We start from the raw sequence: 24,839 nt of genomic DNA, 5'->3' as shown, positions 1-24,839 counted from the left end.
CTCTAAGCATGGATGTATGATGGGGACCAAGGCTGGCTAAACACATCTCAGGAGGTTCTGGGGGCCATAGGGAAGGGGCATAGAGGCTGGGAGGGACCAAACATGGCAAACCTAAGCACATCCGCTTCAGTCACCTCTTTCTGGAGTCCATGGATACAGCTTTTGTTAAAATAGGAGCCAGGCCCCTACGCTGCATTGCCTCTGCGCCTGACAGTCTGGATGTTCTCTGAGGACAAAACAGACTAGAGCCTCATGTTCAGGGGTTCAGTCTCTGATTCCTATTCCAATTTCCTAAGCCTTGCTAGCTGGAAGGAAGCGAAAGAAGAGAGGCGTCAGGCTTCCTGGGCTTTTTCAGCAATACAGTGGCTCAGAGGAGGGGCTTGGGAATGTGCCAGCCTGCAGTTCTGGACCTAGCAAAGAGGAGGAAATGAAGCATTGGGATTGATAAGCATTTGATTTCCTGGGCTCCCATACCCCTGTGGCACCGGCAATTGGGACCTCTCATTTCACATGCCATCTGTTGCACTGACCTTGTTGGGACAGTAGTCCCTGAAGCACTGGCACGTGACTGTGTTTTTTCTGTTGTTGTTGTTGTATATTTTTTGGCTGCGCCACACAGCTTGCGGGATCTTAGTTCGCTGACCAGGGATTGAACCCAGGCCACCACATTGAAAGTGCTGTGTCCCAACCGCTGGACCACAAGGGAATTCCCATGACTGGTTTTTGATAAAATCTGGAGATGATCAGTTGGTAGGTCCAGCATGCCTTCTGGTCCTAAAGTCCACATCCCATTTATCTCCCACCTTCCTTCCCTCCAAGAAAATACCATCCACCAGGCCATTGCTTGTTTTTTTTTTCAAAAACACCATTTTAATAAGGAAACAACAGAAATAGAAGATTGTTCTCTGGCTGGAGCCCAGGCGCCGTATAATACATTACATGTACAAAGTGGCCTGCAGCCAGCTTCTGGGCCTCTCCCTGGGACACTCTGACCCCCTGTTCCATGCCAAATTCCTGGACCCTTTGACCTCTGCTCCTCTCCAGAATATGCCTGCCCACTCCCCTTATCCCAAAACGCAGTGGCCAGGAGGGAAGCCTGACAGGGGGCTGGGGTTGGGGGAGGGGCTAGTGGGAAAGAGGATGTTTTTAACAGCCAGACTGACATCAGGGGAAGGTCTCCCTCTCTTCAGGGTGCAGGGCTGCCAGGGGAGCAGTGGGGTGTCCTGCTTTGGTGTGGAGCATGAGTGGTGTGGCCTAGGGAAGCCCAACCTGAGCCTGGGGTAGAGTCCCTAAACCCTTTAGGATCCCTTAGAATTATTGCCTCCCCTAGAAAGGGATAGAAGGCAGAACTGACCATTCCCAGGGCCTTAGAGAAAGACTAGAGACCCCCCCCCCCAGGGGGCTGATGTCAGCATGTCAGGACTACCCAGAGGTCACTGTTGAGAGCAGTTTTGGCCACTGGTGATGGCCCTGTGAGGAGCACCCTGGCCCAGTTTCCGCCACCGTCAAGTTAACCCTGCTGTAGGGCGCTACATGCCAGGGCTGGATGGCGGTCACGTGGAGAGAGGTGCTCCCGCTCTGCCTGTGAATTCCAGGCTGGAGGTCCAGGGCACGAAAGAGAGTCAGGAGAATGCTGGTTCTTGATGCCTGTGCCCCAGCTGTGTTCTGCCTAGAGGCAGATGCCCCTGACTTGGACCCAAGGAAGGGCCCTAAGTGGGCAGTGGTACCAAGAAAATAGGCCCTGGCGGGCATTGCAGGCGGGGAGAGCACAACTTTTTGAGGGATTGGTGGCATCTCTTCCTAGGTGGTATGTACAGGAGGTGGAGGGACAGCAGGAAGCTGGGAGCTCTGCTGCTGGGCTGTGAGGCAGGGCTGAGCCGGCTTCCCCAGGCTGCCCCACCTAGATGGAGACTTCATATTCTCTCGTCTCCTGCAAAGGAAAGAGACTGCTGGGAGTTGGAAACTTGTAAAATGTTTGTCAGTTCATAATCCACCTTCCCAAGGGAAAGGGAAAGGGAATGGGAAAGAGAGAGAGGGCTTGGCAGGACCCTTAGGGGTACCTGCCCAAGGGAGCATAGGATTGGGTCCTGATTAGGGTGTCAAGCCTGGTATGGGTACTTACTCCAGTCTCGTAAGTCGGATTGTCAAATGCTGACTCCACGGTGATGCGGTCATAAGGGCGGGGTCGTGTTCGGGGCAGCTGCAGGGGGCTTTTCCCCTGGAGCCTGTGTGGCAGAGAAGCCTGTGAGTCAGGAGTGCTGGGCAGGAGTGAGTCAGGGGTGCAGGGCAGGAAGGGAAGCCAGACTCACCTGGAGAAGTAGAGGTACACACCTCCCACCAAGAGCGCCATTGCCACCAGCGGCAAGAAGATGGCAGCTGCGATGTGAGCAGCATCCAGGGTGCTGGAGGCAGCAGGCGCCTTGGCAACTGAAAGCACAGAGGATGGGATTGGGGCGGAGGCCTGGGTCCCACATCCCCTCACCTCTGCCCAGGGGCATCCAGCCACCAGCTCCCTCTAGCTGGCTGGGGGCAGGGAAGGAGCTTTTTGCCCCGCTAGTCCCAGACCTCTCTCTTTCTCTGCCCTCCCTCCTCAGAGAACCCATGGCCTGGGAGCTGTGAGAACTAGGGGCAGGGAGATTATTTCCCTGGCCCTCAAGGTTGGGGGCTCACCATCCAGGCTGCGGCCGCTGTAGAAGCCATCCAGAGAGGCTGGAACAAGAGGGGAGGGCCAAGGGCAGTGGATGAGCCCAAAGAACCAAACCACTAAGGTAGGGAGTGGGCTGATCATGGGAAGGATTTGTCCAAGGAGAGCCCATCCCAGAATCTGTCTTGGTGTCACCAGGTCAGAAGGATCTGGCAGAGACTGGGGAGACCAAGAATAACAGGAAGGGGGCATGGGCAGGGGGTTCTGGTTCTCAGCACTTGACATCTTTGCCAGAGCAGCCCTATGGGCCAGGCAGAGGTTCCGGGGGTGGCAGGGCACTCACCAGCCCTACAGATGGGTGGGGGGTCACTCCAATGTGAGGGGTGTCCGGGCACACACTTAATGCTGGCCTGGCCCTTCAGCACGTAGCCAGGGGCACATGAGAAGTGGATAGTAGCCCCCGCTGGGTGCAGCTGCTTCTCAGGACTGCGGGCACCATTCTCGGGGGCACTGAGGCCGTGGCACGGCTTGAGATGTTCCACTGCAAAGCAGGCAGAGCCCAGTGAGGGTGCCAGGCCCCTAGCCTCCAGAGGCAGCATCTTCCCCTCCTCCTCATTTGAGACTTACGGAGACATTTGGGGGGCCGGTCGCTCCACTTGGGGCTGCTGGCTTGGCGGTCATGGCAGGTGAGGATGGCACTCCCCGTCAGCACAAAACCCTGGTCACAGATGTACTGCACAGTGGCCCCCACGGGAAACTTGGGGCTAGATATGAGGCGTCGGCTGTGCTCCACATCCCCAGGGTCATGGCAGGAAGTCACTATGGGTGGGGGGCGATGGGGGGAAGCAGCCCAAGTAGAACTCAGCAAAAGCCAGTCTACGCTGGCTTTGTTCCAAGTCAGCCAACATCTTTATGGCATTTGGCTCCACCCCTATTTATTTGCCCCTACCATTTTGCTGGTGTATCTCCTCATTTGCCCCTTCCCATCCATCAGAGTCAACAAATACTGATTGGCCATATACCAGGAACGAAATACTCGGAGTACTTGGCGGATGACCCTATGAGAAAGTATTATCCCATTTCACAGATGAGGAAATTGAGGCTATGAATACCAGTTAATAATGGCTGGAGTCTGGGTCAGAATCCAGGAGAGAGGCTTGTAGGTTGCGCTGGGAGAATATGGGGAACAGGTACACTCACCCCTCTGGCAGGAGGGCAGGTCCTCACTCCAGGTTAGGTCCCACTGGCACATGAGGACACTGGATCCCACCACCTGGTAGCCAGGATAGCACTGGTAAGTGACGACAGTGCCGTGTACCAGCTCAGGCTGCGACGGGCTCTTCCAGCCATTGGGGATCTCAGGCAGCTCTGGACACGTGTCATTACGGGGCACCTCTGGGGGCAGCAAGACGCAGGCCGTCAGCAGCACCAAAGGGACTGTGCTAGCCTCCCTGACCCTGAGGGCACTCTGGCTCCTGCCAGTTTGTCCTGGGCCTAGCCTGGCCTAGGCAGGCTCAGCGATTCATGCCTTCCTGCTCAAGGGCCCCTCCTTGCCTGTCCCTGGCATCATTCTGTCTCCTAGATTCCAAGGTTGTCACCTAAGCTTTGGCCTTACTTCCAGAAGCATGTTGGCCAATTCCTCAGGGATTGGCTAGGGTGGGGAAAATTGTCATTTCTGTCAAAGATTGTTACAAAGGTAGAAACGAACACCTTTCCCCAGTTCCCTATTTCTGTTATGAGGTTCTTCCTGCTGTCTACCCAAATCCCTCCTGCTGCAGCGGAGGCCTGCTTCCTCTCACTGGGCCCTCAGGGAAGATGGAGAACAAGACTAGCTTCCTGAAGGTGATACCTGGAGTTTCCCAGCTTTCCCTCATCAGATAAGAGCACTCAGGCTCCTCATTGCCCTGGACTCTCTGACTTGCCATGGTTTGGGGTCTGCATCCTGGCATCCCTTTTCCCCCAGGCAGCAGGGTGGGGCAGGGGCAAGCTCACCAAAGAAGTGGATGACAAAGCCCTGCTGGTAGCCCAGCACTGAGGCCCCGGGGTCCGACTGGAACTGTATGGTGACGTCAGCCATGGAGGTAAAGAGCTTGAAGTGGCCATGGGGCCCAGAGTACTGGCCCAGGACCCGGGCTGTCAGGTCATCCCCATCGTAGAAGGTAAGCACGTCACCAGGGCCTATGCGCAGCCTGTGGAGGAGGACTGTCAAGGAGGGTGGGCCCGGGGACCCCAGGACGGGCTGGGTGAGAGATGTCCCCAGAGCTCAGGAGGTAGCTTGGCCGAGCCCCGTGGGCACTCACACTCGGACGTCCAGCATGATGCGCTTGTCTTCCTCCACATGCACGCCCCAGATGCAGTCCTGCCCACGGCCGTAGGGCTCTGGCCAGTTGGGGGAGAGCACCACGCCGGCCGAGTCTGTGATCTCCCCACTGCACACAGCTGGAAGGCAGAGGAGGCGCATCCCCTCCGCGTTCCCCCCAGTGCCATGTCCTGGAGCTGCCACCGGCCCACAGGAGTGCCTACCCACTGCTTGGAGCCCCCCACCTCCTCCTCAGGGGGAAGCTTGAATCACACATGTCAGAGGGCCCTTGTGGTCCCAGGCCCTGTGGCTGGCTCCCTGGTGCCCACCCTGCTCCCTGCCCTGGCAGGCCCATCTACTGGTGTCTACTGACCTCGGCAAGCAGGCTCTGTCTCATTCCATTGGGGGTCATGAGGGTCAACGCACTCAATGATGATGGAGCCCTGCTCCAGGGTGTAGCCAGGGTCGCAGCTGAACTCCACGGTGGTACCCACGGGGTAGGAGGGTGCGCTGCTGCTGAAGTTGCCGTATTTGACAAAGGGCTCATAGCAATGGCCTTGCTGGAAGGCTGCAAAGCACAGGGCCCAGCCCAGCTCAGCCTCGACTGGAGCAGACACAGGGGGGCAGTTGTCTGCCTACTTCCCTCCCCAAGGCCTTTCTCTTCCTGACTGCAGATGTGTGTCTGAGGTTTGGAGCAGAGGGCAGGGGCAGCCCAGAGCATCCATCCCGATTGCGCTCAGGAGGCCATCTTGATTACCATTGTATTCCCAGTGCCTAGTTTGTGCTTAGTACACAGAGGGTGCTCGATAAATGATTTTTGAATAATGAACACATGCATGCATGAGTGGTGCTAGGATGTCTCTTGTAGCAATTCTCCTTCCCTAAGGGCTGGGGCCATTTTTGTTCTTCAAACTCTAGAGAATTCATTCTCTTGGACCAGAGGTCCTGGGTCCAGGCAGGGGTCTCCTGGAAAGATGGAGTAGAATCCTGGACTTCGGGAGAGGGGTAGGGAGAGGGGACCTGGGTGGCAGGTGAGCAAGGGCTGAGTTGGAAGGCGTAATAGTGGAATGGAGGCAGAGGGGGGGGTGTGTGAGAAGAGACCCCAGGCTCAAGACCCCCACCCCCAGTTAGGTCCCAGCAGACGCACCCTCGTAGCGCAGGGCCATGCCTGCAGCCGCACCACTGCTGTCAGTGCTGAGCTCCACGAAGAGGTGCCGGCCGGAGCTGAGCAGGCCCTCCACGGGCAGGTACTCCACCTCGTAGGAGTCATACACCGGCGGGGCCTCCGCGTGGCCCCCATCACGGATGATGAGCCTGCCGGGAGAGCGGCAGCCACGTGGCTGGTCGCTGAGTCGAGTGGGCTGAGGCCCCAGGCTTGGGTACCATCCCTCCAGCAGCGTATTACCAGGCCAGGCACTGCTACCCCACCAGGATACCCCCTCACCTGTCGTCATCCTCTGCCAGGGAAACCTTCTCAAAGTGCAGGTGCAGACGCTGGCCCTCGGGAGCCTCAAGCAGCCAGTGGCAGGTGAGGTTGATGCTGTAGTTGCCCGGGAAGCCGGGAGAGACGATACGGCCCGTGGTGGCATTGCGGATCACTCCACCGCAGGAAGCTGTGAGACAGGGGTGGGACGGTGGGCTGGGCTGGCCAGTGGGATCCTAGACAGCCTAACAAGCCTCTCTGCCCATCCCAGCTCTGTACCTTCTGCACGGGCCAGCAGGGAGCTTGCTTTCATGGCCCTGAAGGTCAATCCTTTGCCCCTGCGACCCTGCTCCAGGCAGCCGACCTCCTAACCTTTCACACCTCTGTTATTCTTCATGTGCAACTCCCTTGGCTAAGGTAGATCTTCCATTGCCTAGCCGTGTGGCCCTGGATAAGTCACTTACCCTCTCTGCTGACTCCTCTGGGAGGCCGTCCCTGATTTCCCCTGCCCAGGTGAACTTTATTAATACCCCTTGCCAGGGTATACCTGCTGCAGGGTATATCCAACCTTCTTGGGTATATCTGCTGTCTCTACCTCACGTCACTTTCTTAAACCAGTTATTATTGGATATGTCCCTTACCGAGGCCCCCTTGGGCAGGAACCAAGTCTTTTCAGGCCAGGCACAGAGTTGGTATTCAATGTTTGTTGAATAAAATGAGTGAATGGATATTAAAAAAGAGAGTGGGACTAGATCAGGGATGACAAACACCTGGTATGCATGCCATCCACCTCCAAATCTTGTGCCCTTAGCAGGCATTGCTAGCCAGGCGATGGTCTTGAACGCTGTCTGAAACAGCATCACTACCTGGGAAGCTTTCCTTGTCTCCTTCCTCATTTTGGAGACGCTCTCCCTCCCTTGGATCCCCACTGTGCCCTGAGTTCCCCCCATCACAGCTCCATCTGCACTGAACTTCCTGAGCTGCTTTCCAGTCTTCCCACCAGACAGAGAGCTCCTTGAGGGCAGAGCCTGTGTCTGGCTTATTCACCTCTGCTTATACCTGGCACCTAGAGTTTATAGAATGAAATAAGTATCAAAAACCCAAGCTGCCTTTCACGCTGCAAACTAAACATTCCATCTCCCTTCTGCCAACAAGCCCCACTCCACTGGCAGCAATCTCAGACTCCCTGATCACCCAGGGCCAGAACCTGGGAGTCCCCTCCTTCCCCCCATTCCCTCATCAGTGACTCTGGAAACACTTCCCTCCTCTTCATTCCCGAAGTCATTGTCTAAGTTCAAACCGTCTTGCCTGGCTGGCTGCCTAGCCTCCAGACACCACCCGGCTGTCTCTCCTGAGGAATAGTTCTGAGCCCCTCCCTCCCCATCTCACAAAATTTCAACAGCTCCCCACCCAGTGTCTTGGCCTGACATTCAAGGCCCTCCCACTGCCCCCTCCACATGTCTCAGGCCTCAGCCAAACCTGGCTGTTTTCTGTGTCCCTAAATCCTCCCTCACCTTCTCACCTCTGTGTCACTGCCCACATTGTTCCCTCCACTGAAATGTCCAAAGACTTCCCTGGTGGCGCAGTGGTTAAGAATCCGCCTGCCAATGCAGGAGTCACGGGTTTGAGCCCTGGTCTGGGAAGATCCCACATGCCACAGAGCAACTAAGCCCGTGTGCCACAACTACGGAGCCCATGTGCCACAACTACTGAAGCCTGCACGCCTATAGCCCGTGCTCTGCAACAAGAAGCCACAGCAATGAGAAGCCCGCGCACCACAACAAAGAGTAGCCCCTGCTCGCCGCAACTAGAGAAAGCCCACGTGCATCCACGAAGACCCAACACAGCCAAAAATAAAAAAATAAAAAATAAATAAATTTAAAAAATCAGTTACTATAATTTACCACATCAACAGATCAAAGGAAAAATCACATGATCATCTAAATAACAGCTGTATGAATAGTTAATACAACTCAACACTCATTAAAAAAAAAAAAAAGAAATGTCAAACCTTCAATGCTTACTTCCCCTAGGAAGCCTCCTAAGTACCCAGCTAAGAATGATGGCTTCCCCCTATCCCAGGTCACTCTGTCTCTTCACTGGTACTTTTGTTTTTTGTTTTTTGACTGTGCAGCTTGCTGGATCTTAGTTCCCCGACCAGGGATCGAACGTGGGCCCACAGCAGTGAAAGCACTGAGTCCTAACCACTGGACCGCCAGGGAATTCCCTCTTCATTGGTACTTTTAACTTCCTGCTCTGGAAGCTGGTGACCCATGTACTTTCTTTCACTCCCATTTCCTGGAACTGTGCGCTCCCTGAAGGCACAGTCTCTGTTTAATTCTGCTCTGTATACCTGTGGTGCCTCCATACAGTAAGTGCTCAATAAGTGCAGGTTGGGTGAATGCCGCTGATGTGCGTGGCCATTTTCTGGCTTCCTTATGGAGAGCAAATGAAGGTGCCAGACAGCAACAGAGAGCAGGAATGAGCCCCCCACCTCACTCCCCTGTTCAGCTCTGAGTCCCCTGGGGCTACTCACCAATGCAGACAGGCTCCTGAGAATCCCATAAGGGCTGGGTGGCGTTGAGACAGGTAAGGAGCCTGGCACCCTTCAGCTGGTAGCCAGTGGCACAGTGGAAGCGGGCACTACCTCCTGGGTGGAGGCTGGTGACAGTCACGGCTCCATAAGCTGGACGTCGGGGAAAGTGGCAGCTCAGGAGATAGGCTGCAGAGAGAGAATGGGTGATGTGTGTGTGTGTGTTGAGTGGGCTGAGTCATAGCCAGGGCAAAAGGGGCCTGCCCCAGCCTGCCTTGAGGTGTCAGAGGAAGCATCAGGAATTCCAGAAGAGACTCTGATCCCCTCCCCAGAAGGTGCCAGTGATATTTCTGGCAGCCTGGGCTGGTTACTGGAGCAAGTACAGAGGTGGAAGTTGGAGCCTTGGGTTCTGGTCCAAGCTTTCTGACACTTTAGGCAAGTTACTTTGCCTTTCTGTGTCCTAGTTTCCTCATTTGTTAAATGAGGTTCAAAATGCCAGCCCACTTACAGGGATATTGTGAGAATAAATGAGATAGTATTTTATTCAGCTTGGTATCCCTGGAACCAAGAAATGTTTATTGAATGACTTGTAGATGTGAAAGAACTTGAAATAGAGAAAAGCCTATACTGATGTAAAGTACTGATATTATGTTTCCTATAGGGGACAAATATGAATTACAGCAGGAAACACTTAAGTCAGAGACAGTAAAAGCTTTCCCAGTATTCACTGAGAAATGCTAAAAAGCTTGATGGCAAGGGCTGTGGACTTTTTAAAAACAGGATGGGTCGAGGGTGGCAAGGCAGGACACGCCTTCAAGGAAGTTGTGGGAGGGACAAGTTGCCCTGGGAAACTTGGTAACTTTTAGAACTGTCATACCAAGTATGACCGAATGGTGGCAGCAAATCCTATTAAAAAAAAAAAACCGGCCAATCCCAATCGAGTGCCAAACTGGGGCCTTAGCTAAAAATAGGGGTCAGGGCTTGGGTCTGAGAGGTGGTCAAGGAGAGGGGCTGAGTGAAGAGTCTGAGCTATAGTCTGCAAACCCTCGGAGGTGGTGGGAGGGATGAGGACCGTCTAGACTGAGGAACCACTCGTGGGTCTTGGGGTGGAGGAGGCCCACCCTTACTGATGGTACTAGGTGGAAAGGAAGAAAGGTCCAGGCAGGGACTCTACAAGGCTCTGTGTGCCTTTGTATGAATATAAGAAAAGGCTGCCTCTGGGCAGACGAGGGTCCAGACACAAGTTTTGTGATTTTCACCTGTCCTGGTCTTAGTTACTAGGTCTGTGAAAGGGGGAGATGATTCCTCCTCATCCGTCTCTCACAGAGTTCTTAAAAGAATGGCCAATGAGTGACTGCTTGTAATTGGTAGTCAGTATGGGGCAGTGCTTAGGAGGTGGGCTCTGATGTCAGACTGCCTGGGTTTGAAGACAGGCTCCCCTACTTGCTGTGCCACTTTGGGCAAGTTACATAACTTCTCTGTGCCTCAGTTTCCTTGTTTACCCACCCATTTGGAGTTTGCATCCAATGTTGTTACATGAGAGGTTAAGTGAGAGGATATATGTGCAGTGTCTGGCACAGAACAAATACTGCACACACCAGCTCGCTGTTATTGTTTGTAAGTTTGATTAATAAAAGCACCTCTCATCTGCATGCACCTTCCAGCCTCTAAGGTGCCTTCACACTCTTCTTACTTGATGTCTACAACATGCTTAGGAGGAAGTTAGGGGTTATTAACTCACCTTCAGGTGAGGAAAACCAAGGTTCAGAGAGACTGAGGGACTTGCCCTGACCACATAGTCAGTAAGTGGTAGAGTGGGTGCTTGAAACTCCTGGCCCTAGAGCCCACTGCTTTATATCTCCTCTTTCCCACCTGCTTTCCCACATGAAGTAGAAACCTGGGCTCAGGAGTCAGAGAAACCTGAGAGTAATAATGAAGGCTGTCTTGGGTGGTTGTTCAGGGCGGCCACTCACAATGATCTGGGGAGAAACCCCAGGCTGGGATGGGATGGGACACTCTACCCAGAATGGAGGGGGGAGTGGCACTGAGGGCAGTCTAGGTCATGAGCCAGAGGTCGTGCTCAGCACTTGTACTTCCATCTTCCCCATGAGTTCTTATCACAGTTCTGGGAAGGGAGGTCCCCCATTTCACTGGTTAGGAAATTGGCCTGGGATGAGGTAAGAGCAGGAGGCTGGGGGCGGACAATGAAGCCCCCAGACTCCATGGTGGGTAAAGTGCCACTTCCCAAGACGAGCTTCCTCCTGTTGCCATGACGACTGTTCCCGGGGAGGCTGCATCACTGAAATCTGTTGAGCTATTTTCTCCCTGGCATCTGTTTCTGGGGCCAAGTCCAGTGCCAGGAATATTCAGGAGGGAGGAGGGGGGATGCCTGGCAGGACATTCTACTTCCTCACCCTGCCTGAGGTTGTGGGAGGGGAGCTGGAATTTGGTTCTGCAGATGAGGGCCCAACCTTATGATCTCCAACATTATCTTGGATAGCTCTGACAGGGGTGTGGGTACAGGGCCCCTCACCCCCTCTTCTGGCACCCTCTTTCTCCAGCCCAGGGAGACGCGCGTATGAGCACACGCTCCTGTTCCCATCTCTGGGATCAGGGCTAATTACAGCCTATAATTAGGGGAATTACACTCATTAAGGAAAGAGCTGATCATTGACAAAAACTGGGCGAGGAGGGAGGGCTTCTGGGAACTGAGAAAGAGGCAGGACTGGGCCAGCTTTCCCAGCCCCTCCTTGGGGTCTGCACCCCTCGCCAGGCCTCCAACTCGCTGCCTTTCAGCCACCTTTGTCTGGCCCAACAGAGAGAAGGTCTGGGGGTTTGTGCAAAGGAATTTGCAGCAAGAGAGAAGGTTACCGTGGTATGATTATGCCCACTGCTAGGGAGGATTGATGAGCCGTTAGGGAGGCTGGTCGGGCTGCCTAGACGCTCACCCTTGCCTCGGCTGGCCCCTTGCCTCTGACAAGCCCCTGGCCAGCCCCTGATGGCCACCAGGCTCCCTGTTGCCACACCAGATTGCTCCCCCAGTTTAGGTGGAGAGGCCAGGAAGGGGTGAGTACTCCTTAGGGGAGGGGTCCAAGCATCCCCATCTCCAGAGGAGTGATTGTGGCTCCTGGCAGGGCTGCGGAAGTGGTCCCTGACAATGCAAGCCAATTGTTCATGTCAATCATTTCCCCATTAGCACTCCCCAGTCTGAACTGGTTACCTTGTCACAGCAGTGCAAGGGATCAAGAAGACTTTGGGGAAGAAGGGGCCAACAGGGATACCGATGGGAAAGCGATAGAGTCCCAAACCCCTTTTCCTCCCTTTCCCATCCTACTAGCTCTTTAACATAGTTCCGGTTTCTTTCTGGATGTGTTGCTAAGCCCTTGACATGCACCATTTTGTTTCATCCCTACCATGACTTTGTGGAGTAGGTGTTTTGGACTCATTTTACAACAGAGGAAAAGGAGGGTTAGAGAGGTCAAATGACTTGTCCAAGGTCAATAGCCAGTGGGAAGGAGATTCAGACACAGATGTGCCCATATCCTGAGTCTGTGATTTTCGTATTACATCATGCCACTCTCCTATTTCCAGCGGTGTTCTGAGCTGACTGGGACATGGCCAGGTGAGGCAGTTCAGGAAGGCCAGGTTGGTAGCTAAGGACCTTTAGATGGTCACTATCAAGCCCCTTTGACCTCGACCCCCTTGCATTTGGGGAGAGGCCTTCTATTGTTACTGCCTGTTAGGTGTCTGCCTCCTGAGGAGATTCTGAACTCCTTGAGGGCAAGGACTTGGCTGGATCTTAATACTGCCAGTCTCTAGCACAGGCCTCGCAAGGAGCAGATGCCTAGGATAAGTTTACTGACTGAATGAATGAATGAGTGGCAAGGGACACAGCTGGGGCTGCCTGATCCCGTGTCAGTCCCCCTTTGAGACCAGTTCTCTGCAGGGTGGTAGGTGGAGCAGGGAAGGTCCTGGAGGTATCAGTTGGGCAATACTCACCTCCAGTTGTACAGAGCTTCCCTGGGCAACTGAGTTGTATGTTACTAGTCTCTCCATGTTTCCCCCAGGCTGTAACAGCACCAGAGATCCCCAGGAGGGCAGCCAGTCTGGGCTGGTATTTTCCTCAGCTACCCAGGCCTACCTTGGTAGTAGAAATGGAAGGTGCCAGGCCCAGCGGGTGGTGGGAGGCTCTGGAACCTCAGGGCTGCTTGGTGGGTGGGGCTGCGGATGACGTGGCCCCTCAGCAGGAAAGACTGGTTGGCCAGGGGCAAGGGGTCAGGCCCCCCGAGGCCCTCCACGGTTATTGTCTCCCCTTCTCGGAGACTGATGTTCTGGACCTGTCCATAGAATAAACAGAGCAAAGCAGAAGAGTCAGGCTTCTTTTTGCTGATTGAGCCCTGCTGCCCTCAGGCTCCTGCAGGCCAGGGGCATGGCCAATCCTCAGTGCCCCTTGGGCATTGGAGCCCCCCGCCCTGAGCTAGGCACTTCAGTGCAGGAAGAGCTCATTTTACCTTCCCAGTAACCCTGTGAAATGGGACCTGAAGTTCAGAGATATCAAGTAAATTATCCAAGGTCACGTAGAGATTAGCACAAGTGGGATTTGTAAACACGTCTGTTTCCAAAGCTTTTCAGCTACTCCAAATGCTTCCTGTCCCTTCAAGCTCTAGGCTCAGTTTTCTCATTGGTAAGGTGGGGATGCAGTTGGTGTGTTGAACTAGATGGCCGAGGGCCTGGCCAGCGAGGTGGGCTCTTAAACATCAGCTTCCCCTGAACATCCTCTGTTGTCCTCTCACACCCAGCCTGCCTCAAACTGAGCACCCCCTTCCCCCAGCTGGCAGCTCCCCTGGCTCCCCAGCTCAGGGAATGACCTTACCATCCATCTGCAGGCCCAAGTTAGAAACTGGCATCTCTCCTCCTCCCTTATACCCCACATCAAATCCGTCATTCCTTCCTGTCAACTGGCCCCCAACTCTGTTCACTGCCCTTCATCCCCGCTGCTACCTCCCCCATCCTCGCTGTTATTGCTCACCTAGACCTTCGCAGCAGCCTCCTGCCAGCCTCCCTGCCTGCAGGGCTTAACCCACTTCTCCCTCCACCTCATATTCTCTGAACTGCAGCCAGTGAATAGCCCTGATATGTTGCTGCTCATGGTGCTTCCTTATTTAAATCATCCGTGGCTCTCCAGTGAGCCCACAAAGACCATAGTATCTAGTCCAGACTCCTTGCTGTGGCCCTCGAGGCCCTGCCCAACTTGGCCTCTGCTGACTGCTCAGCCTAGCCTTATGCCACGCCCCTCCACGTGCCAGCCACCCTTCTGTTCTCTCTTCTCTGGGCCTCTTTTTCCAGTCCTTTCCTCTGGCTGTCACAGGCCCCTCTGCCACCACCCCAACACCCTTAGACCTTCAATCCCTGGAGCATCCTTTGGGCTCCATGCCTTCATTCAACAAGGATTGGACAGCAACAGACTCTGCCCAGAGGGGAAGTGTTAGTGTGGCCTGGTAAAGGAGCACTGGATTGGGAGCCCAGAGGTCTGGGACCTAGTCCTAACCATGTGATCTTGGACAAGTATCCCGACTATTTGAGCTTCATTTTCTCCATCATATAAAATGCCTAGTGTGAATCTTTGCTACTCAGAATGTGGTCCCTGGGCCAGCAGCATCAGCACCACCGGGGAGCTTGTTAGAAATGCAGAAGCTCAGACCCCACCTAAGATCTACTAAATCATCCTTTGCATTTTTTTTTTTTATATCTCTGATTTTCTTTCTTTCTCTCTTTTTAAAATTAATTAATTAATTAATTTTTGGCCGTGTTGGGTCTTCGGTGCTGCTCGCGGGCTTTCTCTAGTTGCGGTGAGCGGGGGCTTCTCTTGTTGCGGAGCATGGGCTCTAGGCGCGCGGGCTTCAGTAGTTGTGACACACGGGCTCTAGAGTGCAGGCTCAGTAGCTGTGGCGCACGGGCTTAGTTGCTTCAAGGGATGTGGGATCTTCCCGGCCAGGGCTCGAACCCGTGTCCCCTGCATTGGCAGGCAGGTTCTAAACCACTGCGCCACCAGGGAAGTCCTCATCCTTTGCATTTTAACAAGGTGATTGCGAAGCATTGATCTACATGGTTTCCAAGGTCCTTACTATGTTGCTCTGAGGTAGGACCTTCACAGATTATCCTCCTGGGCTAGTTAAGTGGCATCCAGTGAGTTACCAAATCCTTCCTAATCTTATCTCCCAAATATTTCAGTTGATTCCTCCTCTCCATCCCTTTGTCTCTATCTTGGCTCTGATTACCTACCACCCTCCCCCCCACCCATTGTTCCTCACCTGGCCTTCACCCCTCCCATCCCCAACTCATCTCCCTGGCCCCGGCTGTCTCAAGATTGGACCATGTCTCTCTCCTACCCAAACCCTGTTGGTGACTTCAGATTGTCCACAGGAAGAGGTCCAAACTTCCCAGCTCACAGTTGGCCTCAGCAGCTATGCCAGCCTCTTATCTTCACTGCAGCCACAGGCTGTGCCTCACTCCCCTCCTCTGGGCATTTGCATATGCAGGATCCAGCCCAGGGAATGCCTTCCGTTTTTTCCTCTCCTGCTGAAGCTACTCATTCTTTCAGGTCTCAGGGCCACCGTCCTCTGCCTCCCAAGCCAGGCCAGTCAGTTCCTTTACTTCAGGCCTCTCTACCGTCTGTCTCTCTTATAAAGCCTAAAGGTAGCATTTTGGGTCACAATGCCCTCTTCGCTGGCCAGTTGCAATAAAGATGTGTGGAAAGGGTGAATGTGCGGGTCGCTAGAGGTACATTCCTTGCAGATTTCTGTAAACTGAGAAGCACAGAGCACGCTGAGCCCAGCCAGGTCCAAAGACACAGCTGCGCTAGGCTCTGGGCCCCTCAGACTGTGGGTGGTGAGAGCATACGTGCCCTGCAGACTCCCCTGCCTGGGAGAAAAGGCCTAGGGAATCTTTGGGGCTGAAGAGAAAACTCAAGGCAGGGTGCTGGGGCAGATGTGCAGCCTCTCCATGAGGAGCTCCCCTCCAGGGCACATTTGGGTGGAGGCTGCTGGACCATCTGCCAGGGACATTCCTCAGGGAATTCCTGCAGCAGGCGGAGGCTGGATGAGGTCCCCTCAAACTTGGAGATTCTGTGATTCTAGAGTTGGGCAAACAAGACACACACACGTGGAATCTGTAATTATCGAGAGATGCCAGGCAGCATATAATCCTGCCTTAAGTGGGACTGAATGCTTGCAGCAGGAATCCTCTAGCGGGGAGTGGAGGGGTTGCAGGCTCAGGGAGAGCACGTGGAGCAGGTGGGGCTGAGAGCGCCTCATGGGGCAGGGCCGGCCTGGGAGGAGGAGAAAGGGAGGACATCACCGCAGGGAAATTACTAATGAAGTGAAGGCGGAGAAGTAGACGTGAAGTTAGCATTTTTCCTAGTTCCCACAAACACCCTTTTGACCCCTGTCTTCCAGCTCCTGACCCTGCTTTTTAGCCAGCCAGTGGCAACAGCAATAACAACAATTACCATTCACAGAGCGCCTACAATGTGTCAAGCCTTGTACTATTTACAGATATTTCATCCTCACCAGAATTCTGTAAGGTGGGTGGTAAAATCCCCTTAAGTAAACAGAGGCTGGGAGAGGCTAAGGTCACACAGGTGTTAAGTAGCAGAGCCTGGCCTTGCTGGAGGCAAAGGCAGCTCCCTTCCTCCTAACCTCATGGGGGTGTCACCTGCAGACAGATTTCTAGACATCTTTATTCCTGGGTCCCAGGTCCGCCAGGTTTAGCAGGGAGGTGGTTTTTGGCCACACTGGGCTTTTTTCAAGATGTTGAGCCATCTTTCCCCCCAGAAGCCCGTAAAGCTGAGAAAACTGGGAGCTGAGACCTCTGTCCCCCTCCAATCTGGGGAAGGCATGGGCCCTCAAAGCTGGCCTGGTGGCAGGGGTTGCCATGAGAGCATGGAATGGAGTGGGCCTGATTACTTGGGGCTCTTATCCAGAAGGTACTCTATTCTCACAATGGCTGTCTATGCAGCGCTAGTCCCTTGGGTTTCAAGCACCCACTTGCAGGCCTGCCACAGTGGCCAGATGTAATTTGTCACTTGTTTGAGGGACAGGCCTGACAGGGGCCAGACAGGGCTTGGTGTTAGGCAAGGGGGGTGATGAAGTCTTGATGTAATTTGCAGGCATCTGAAGGGCTCAGGAGACAGATTGAAATGTCAGCTCTGCTCACGAGGGCTGTCTTCCCACACCCCTAGCCAGTGACAAGAGGGGAGCTGGGGATCAGGCTGGGGAAGACAGAAGCAGAGGGAGCTGAGTACAATTCCCACAGGACTCTGGGCTGTCTAACACTGCCCAGCTTCCAGCAGACCAGGGGTCAGTTCAAGGAAGGAAATATGGTTGCTTTGAGGGGGTTGATCCCTTCCTGGATGGGAGGTGGGGAGGATTCAGGTTGCCCTCTGCCAACCCCAGACCATCAGCCTTGACTGGCCTGTCTGTCCCCATGGAAGCTGCCAGTCGGTCTCTAGGACATGCTCTAATGGTGTGACTCATAGACAGGATGGTGCCACAAGTCCTTGCACACAATCATCTTAGTACAACCCTGCACAGGCCATGAGCTCAGGGATGACTTGTGTGTAAGCCCCTCCCCCAGTACCTGAGTCCCACTCCCAGAAGCTGACCACGGCCCCTGTTCCACCGCACTCTCCTGATCACCGACACCTGTGTGTGTACTCTGACATAAACCCACCGCATGCACACAACTCCCTCAAACACATGACCTGGCACACATGCCCACACATACATGTGCTCCCTCACTCCAACAGTAGTAGAATCACAATTCTTCCCATGAGATCCTTTACAGTTTTCAAAGCTCTTTCACACCCATTATCCTCACAGATCTCACAAAACCTCAATAAGGGAGGCAGGGCAGGCTGTGTTTACCTCCAGTCTATAGAGAAGGGAACCTCGTAATCAGAGAAGTTGAGAGCTCCTCTTTGGGTCACACTGTAAATCCAAGGCAAAGCCAAGACTCCAGGCCAGGACTCCTGATTCCTGGTCCAGTGCTTTGTCTTCATGCAAGCATCCCAGGCCTCTCCCCCGAAACTGGGAGAATTCCAGATGGGGTTCCTAGAGGAGCAGGCAGGGCTGGGCTAAGAAAAGGGGTTGGGGATTTGGGGATGGAGTTCTCCAACTGTTCCCAACTGAACTCTCTTTCTGCAACAGGACAATCTTCTGGGCCAAGGGAAGAATAGGGGCTCTTGAGTCCTGGATCAACTCCCAGCTCCATCATCGACTAGTTGATAGGTCCTTGGGCAAGTCACATGACACCTCTGAACCCCAGTTTCATCTGTGAAATGGGATAATCACACCCGCCTCATGGGCTTATAAGGGTTAAGTTAGATCCCACCTGTACGGGGCTCAGCACAGAGTAGACGCAGCATGAGCAGTCCTCTTTCCCGTTTTTGGAGAGACCTGGGCCCCACCCAGCCTGTGGACCCACCTCACCTCAGGTCTGCCAGGGCTCTGCCTGGGAGGCACTGTACCTGGGAGCCACCCTCTCCCTAGCCCAGATTCTGAGCTGCTAGGGTCAAGGGTCTGAGATACCACTGCCATTCTGAGCTATGAGGGAGCTTCCCACCCAGAAAAGGAGCCATACTCAGAGGGACTGGCTGGGAGGAGCCTTTTGCATCATCTGGTTCAACCTCCTTTAACAGAAAGGGAAACAGGCCCAGAGAAGGCCAGGGGCTTAGCCCAGTGACTGAGAGATGGGCTGCAGAACCAGGACTGGAACCCCACTTTCAGTTTCTGTGCTCTATGTGACAGCTTCTATGCTCTTGTCTTAACTGATGCTTGCCTACAAACACTTATGGGGTAGGGTCTGCTTTAGGGAGGGGAAGAGGGGCCTAAATCCTTGGGGCTAGACCTGTTTGCTCCCTTGTGACCCCCCCCTCAGATAAGCCTTCTAGGAGCCAAGAAAGAGGAGCTGGCTGAGAAATCTCACCCCCCTGACCCACCACCCTACTCCTGCGTCCATATCAGGCCTGGCCCTGACCTGGCCTAGAAGGGTAGGGTGTTCTGGTTATCAAACTGGCAGCTGGCCTGGCATGGGAGAGCAGTGTTCCAATGGGGCCATCTGGGGCACTAGGGCAGGGACTGTGGGCAGCTGTGTCCAGGCTCCAGATGGTACAGAGAGCAGCCAAGCCAAGATGGGGCTGGCAGCGGGAAGGTTCTTGGAATGCCAAGCACAGTGAGAGACATGAGCCAGGCCCAGAAAGGCCTGGAGCTCTCAGGGGAGCTGGCTGCCTGGAGAGGAAATGGGACCCTCATGGGCCATGGGGCCCATGCCCACCCACCCTGAAGGGTCTTCTCTGGATCTCTCTAGAAAGAGCCTAGCCCAGTGTCCAATCCCCAGCTGAAATAGGCAAGCCTCTTCCCATCACAGAGGGCTGGCCCTGGCCTTCTTCCTATGGGCAGCACAGACCCTCGGCCTCAGAAGGCACAGATAGCTGCAGCATCCTGAGGGGAGGTGGGGGCCAGGGATGAAGCAGGTTATGAGGGGCTGTGGTCTAAGCCATGGAGAGATGGGCTGTTAGGGATTCTGGAGCCCCTGAGGCTGTTCCTCACAAGGAGGGGATTGAGAGGGTCTTGCCCAGGGGCCCAGCCTTCAGCCAGAGCCGTGGCCACATGGCAGGGGTGCAGCGTGGTGTCAGGCTGACCTGCCCAGGAGTGAGATTTTTGGGTCTTTAAGATGTTCCGGACTTCCCTGGTGGTCCACTGGTTAAGACTCCGCACTTCCAATGCGGGGGACTCAGGTTCGATCCCTGGTTGGGGAACTAGGATCCCACACGCCGCGTGGTATGGCCAAAACGAAAAACAAAAAAAGTTCCTCTCCTCCCATGGTTCCTCCAGTCCCCCTTGCCTGGATTCCATCCCTTCCACCTACCCTGAGCCATCCCTGTGAATTCATGGAAGGGCAGGCAGGGGCTTACCCATGATGGGAAGAAGCCACAAGCCCTCCCCAAGCCTGAAGGAGCAGTGGGCAGCCTCCTGGGCATTCCAGCTGTCTCATCGGTCTTGCCCCCAGTGCACAGCGTGGCCTGGCCCAACCGCCAGCCCTGGGCAGGAGGGCACTGCACTCAGGCCTAGCCTCTGGCAGGAGTGCAATCCAGAAGCCATTAAGCCCACCTCCTGCTCCTAGGCAATAAGGTCACCCGTTCAAAACTGCCTGGGCAGGCTTCAAGGGCCAGTCTGCCTTACCTGCTGCTTTCCAGCTGAGGCTTGGCTGCTGGCCTCTCATCCTTCAGGCTTCAGAGCAGGTATCATCACCTCTGCGGAGCCTTCTCTGACCCCCCCGCCCCCCCATGGTGGAGTGTGCCCTATCCTGGAATTCCTACCGTCCTCTGTGCTTCCCACTCCTATCCCCAACAGCACTGTGCATTCTGTGGTCATCATTTTTTTTCTTTTTTGGGGTCATCATTTATGATTTCTGTCTCCCTCACTAACTGTGAAGATCCATGTCTCCAGTGCCCAGTACAGAGCCTGGCACATAGTAATTGCTCAATCTGTACTTGTGGAACAAATTCACTCATCAAAAAACATTAGTTAGGGCTTCCCTGGTGGCGCAGTGGTTAAGAATCCGCCTGCCAACGCAGGGGACACAGGTTCGAGCCCTGGTCTGGGAGGATCCCACATGCCGCGGAGCAACTAAGCCCGTGCGCCACAACTACTGAGCCTGAGCTCTGGAGCCCGTGAGCCACAATTACTGAAGCTTGCGCACCTAGAGCCTATGCTTCACAATAAGAGAAGCCACCACAATGAGAAGCCCGTGCACTGCAACAAAGAGTAGTCCCCGCTCGCCGCAACTAGAGAACACCCGCGCACAGCTACAAAGACCCAATGCAGCCAAACATAAATAAATAAATTAATTAATTAAAAAAACAAAACATTAGTTAATGATTAACGGCGTGACCTTGGGCAATTCCCTTTCCTTCATGGCCTCAGTTTTTCAACTACCCATTGGGTATTGGTCTGCAGTGTCATTAATTCTTTAGGTCCCCAAGTGGCCTGTGTGGTGTGGCCAGGAGGCTTAGATAGGAGCAGAGGTTGCTGGAACTGGCCATGGAAGAACCTTAAACCCTGCTTCAGCCCTGATGATTCTGTCCCTCCCCACCCAGCCCTCCCTGCCATGGCCTCAGGTGCTCTCCAGCCATCAGGGCCGACAGGGTCCCCAAGGACTCTGCCCAGTGGTGGTACGGTAGAGGGCGGGGCCCTCATCTGCCTGCTATGTTTCCTGACAGCAATCCAGGGCTGTGGCAGGTCTTCCTCTCAAGGTTGCCTGGTAACGGCTTTTACATTTGATAAAAAAAATGTGGCAGAACCAGACAACAGACACGGGGCTTCCGGGGCTTCCGGGGGCTTCCATGAGAGGGTGGGTATCCAGGGTGGGGCTTGTGCCTGGGCCAGGGCCAGGGCAGGCAGAGGCAGCATCTTGCCTCATTGTGGAGAGAATGGGCCCGGCCCATTCTTCGGGACTGGGCCTGGCCTGGCCTAGTGGGCGTCGGTGGGGATGGTAGGCTTGGGGGTAGAACCAGCCCAGGCCTGCAGAGGGGCAGCCAGCCTGGCATCTGCCCCCTCCCACCCCCTTCCCCACACCTGCAGCTGGTGCCTTCCACCTGGTGAGCCACAGCCAGTGCCACCACTCATTAGGTGATGATTTTACATTAATTACCTTAATTAAGCGGCACTGAGTGCTAATGGCTTGAGGTGGGGTGGCTGTTCCTAATTACCCTCCCAGTCAGACCAGAGCGAGGGGCACAGGGCTTGACAGAACAGGAGCAAACAGTTAGAGAAAGAAGGGGAGGGGCCCACCAGTGCTGGGAGAATGTCCCCCTCCGCAGGGCCTGGCTCAGAGACCTGGACCTGACATTCCCAGAGGGCAGGGCTGAGGGTGCTGCCCCGGGACAGATGAGCTAGCTTTAGGCCCAGATCCAGGGGCTTCGGGATGCGTGGGGAGCAGGCCGGGAACGGGGGATAGGCAGAGCTGTCCTCTTCCCTGGACTCCTCCTCTGCCCCTTCCCTGGGCTCCTCAGTCACCGCCCTGATTCCCTCAACTGGGCTGAATGCCTCTCCTCTCCACCTCCATTCAGTCTCCAGAGTCACATTAAATGTCACCTCATTCCTCCCCACCTCCATTCATTTGTCCACTCATTCAGTCAGCCCATGGAGAACCCAGTCTGGGCCGTGTACACCAAGGCACCCCTCAAGGAGCTTACAGTCTAGCTGGGGAGATGACAGCTATAAACAGACCCATAGGAGACAGCGTGATGAGCGAGGATGGGGGATGCCCCAGGCTTTGGGGATCAGGAGAGAATTCCCAGAAAAAGTGATGCCAGGGTTGAGTCCTAGGGGAGGAGATAGGAGGATGACTCTTCCATGCAAAGGGACCAGTAGGTGAAACCGGGGCTTGTGGGGAAAGTGCGCTTGACCCATTCCCTTAGCTGCAAGCCGTTTAGTGCAAAGCAGGAGTAGAGAACAAGGGAAGAAGTGGCTAGAGATGGGCCCAGAGGCACTGGCCTTGATTTAGAGGCCCTTGGGGGAGACGTGGGAGGTAGGATCAATTTCATTTGAGAAAAATGACTGCAGTGTGGGTGGAGGATGGTAATGGGGGCAAGCGTGAGTGGAGTGACCAGTGAGGCATCCACTACAGCATCAGGGGACGGATGACAGAGGCTGGACCACGTGGGGGTTGGGATAGAGGGGGAGCAGCAGGTAGATCTGAGTCTGGGGGAGTGTCATGGTGATAGAACTTGGGCATCAGGGAGCTGGTGGAACAGGGAGAGGGAAGGGCCAAGGTGCCTCTGGTCACACAGCTCCAGGGATGCCATCTACAATGCACCGTGGTGGCCCTGCTCTAGGTTTCTGACTGGTTGGGGTCAGTCTCTGAGGACAGGAGTAGGGTGGCAAGCATGTTTGGGGGAACAAAAAGGAAGAGTTGGGTTTGGGGCCTGTGGAGGTGGTGGAGCCTGTGGAACAGCCATGAGGACCTGCAGGCTCAGGTTTGGGGATTAAGAGGGAGCCTTAATGCCAAGGGAGGGATGAGATGGCCCAGGAAGGTAGGGGGCAGGGGGCTGGGCACTAGGTCTGGCTCTCCCAGCAGCTGGTCACCTTTGATGCTGTGGCCATGTCTTTCTTCCCACCTCTGCATCCCAGGAGCCAGCACAGGGCCTGGCCCAGAGGAGCTACTCAGGGAGTATTTGCTGAAGGGAAAGAGTAAGTGAATACATGAGCGAGTGAATATATGAGTGAGTGAGGCTCCACGGCTCTCACAGGTCCAACAAGGCCACCCTGGGTTCTTTCAACTCAGACGCATGGATTCAGATGCTCACCCAATCCCGTGCCCATCGAGGCTAGAGCCCCTCCTCAGGCTCTCCTGAGCTCCTGATTAAACCCTTGGGGGAAGAGGATAGGCACACGTGCTTCTCCAGCAGCCCCTCTCAGCCTAGGCATCGCTGCGCGGGAGCAGGAACCTCTTCACTCCCTGAGGCGCAGGGCAGAATCCAACCATGTTTTAGGCCCACTGCCCAGTCCTGGCCCTAGGTCCCTGTCCAACTGCTGACCCTGCACATCTCTACCCAATCCCCCGCCCCCATGGCCAGCACCTTTCCGGAAAGATAACACACTAGCCCCAGCTCTGCCCCTGCTGAATCCAGGTCACTCACCTTGATTTCCACACCGTAGCCAGGATAGACGGAGATGTAGTAGAAACAGTCCAGGCCGACATCAAGGGGTGAGCTGGGGGCTGTGGGGGAGTCCAGAGAGCCCTCTGGGCCTGAGAAATTCCAGCTACAAGGGCCTGGGAGGCAGGAGGAGACATAAGGCTAAACCCAGCTCTGGCAAAGTGGATCCAACTATGGCTGACCTGTGTGTGTTTGTGTGTGTGCGTGTGTGTGGGTGTGTGTGGTGAAGCTCACCCCTTGGGAGGTCTACTACCCTGTTAAAAGCAGGGGACCCCTTTCTCTTGAGCACCTACTGTGTGCAATCTTATTTCAGTTCTTGGCAGTGGCTCAATGAGGTAGGTCTTATTGCCGTTTTACAGATGAGGCTCAGGGAGGTGAGATAAAATTTCTAAGGTCTGCTGTAGTTGCTTCCAATCAGGATTTGAAGCTGGGTCTGTCTGGTTCCCAAGGGCAAGGCAGGCCAGCGCAGTGACAGAGAGGGAGGAATTCAGGGGCCCCTCAGCTCCCCCATTCGCATCTCTAGATCTGCAAGCCCTCAAGTAGCTGACCTGGTGGCTGGACTGTGGTGATGGTGGTGGTGATGATGGTGCTGGTGGTGGCGGTCTCGTCATCTCCTGAAGCCGTAGAGGTGGTGACGGTCCCCTCAATCCCAAGCCCTGTGGTCTGCGACATGACCTCTGGAGCCCAGGGCCTGCCTACGTCTCCAGGACCTTCTCGGGTCGGAGTCCATGCCCTGCTAGGGGGTGTAGTATTGGGCCTCTCTGCTGGGCCTGGGGTGGGCATTGCCATACTGGGCCCTGGAGGTAGGGGAGCTGTGATATGAAGTGCAGAGGGCTCTGACTCCAGGCTCCAGGGTCCTTCCCTGGACTGGGGCTGAGTAGGTGCTACCACGATGGCTGGAGTGGGGCTGGTGAAGACGGGGCGGCTGTCCTGCTTGGCCAGAAGGGGAAGGGGACTCGGGGTGTATGGCGTAGGTGGGTCAGGCCGGAAGGGCTGTGCTGGCCTCAGCTCTGCCTCCCCCTCCTCCAACCCCTCTTGTAGGAATTCCTCGAGCAGGGGGTGGTGGTTAAGCAGCTTCAGGGTAGGGGCCGTTGTGACAAAGTGGATGCCTCGTTCTGGCTGCTCAGGTGTGGGGTTCACTGTCAGCTCCCCATCCGTCTCCTCCATGCCTGGGGCCTGCTCTTCCCCCACTGTAGGGGCCTCCGAGGAAAGTCCTGAAAT

General features: G+C 55.0%; 1 protein-coding gene across 1 annotated transcript; it reads right to left on the bottom strand.

Annotated features, from left to right (window-relative positions):
* Positions 1–349: 349 nt before the first annotated feature.
* SEZ6 (seizure related 6 homolog) lies at positions 350–24,839 on the bottom strand (the record flags this gene model as incomplete). Its single annotated transcript, XM_022596146.3, has 16 exons — positions 350–1,930; positions 2,123–2,225; positions 2,310–2,427; positions 2,671–2,709; positions 2,988–3,185; positions 3,272–3,463; positions 3,845–4,039; positions 4,637–4,833; positions 4,945–5,083; positions 5,317–5,511; positions 6,091–6,257; positions 6,388–6,556; positions 8,903–9,088; positions 13,041–13,236; positions 23,601–23,734; positions 24,167–24,839. Coding segments are annotated over 16 exons (2,931 nt in total), but the record flags the coding sequence as incomplete, so codon positions are not given.

Source organism: Delphinapterus leucas, chromosome 19 (genome assembly GCF_059928025.1).
Source record: "Delphinapterus leucas isolate spDelLeu-1000000601 "Yukka" chromosome 19, BTC_Dleu_Yukka2, whole genome shotgun sequence".
NCBI classification, from domain to species: domain Eukaryota; kingdom Metazoa; phylum Chordata; class Mammalia; order Artiodactyla; family Monodontidae; genus Delphinapterus; species Delphinapterus leucas.
Note: the sequence above shows the minus strand (reverse complement) of the source record. Positions and strands in the feature narration are given on the sequence as shown.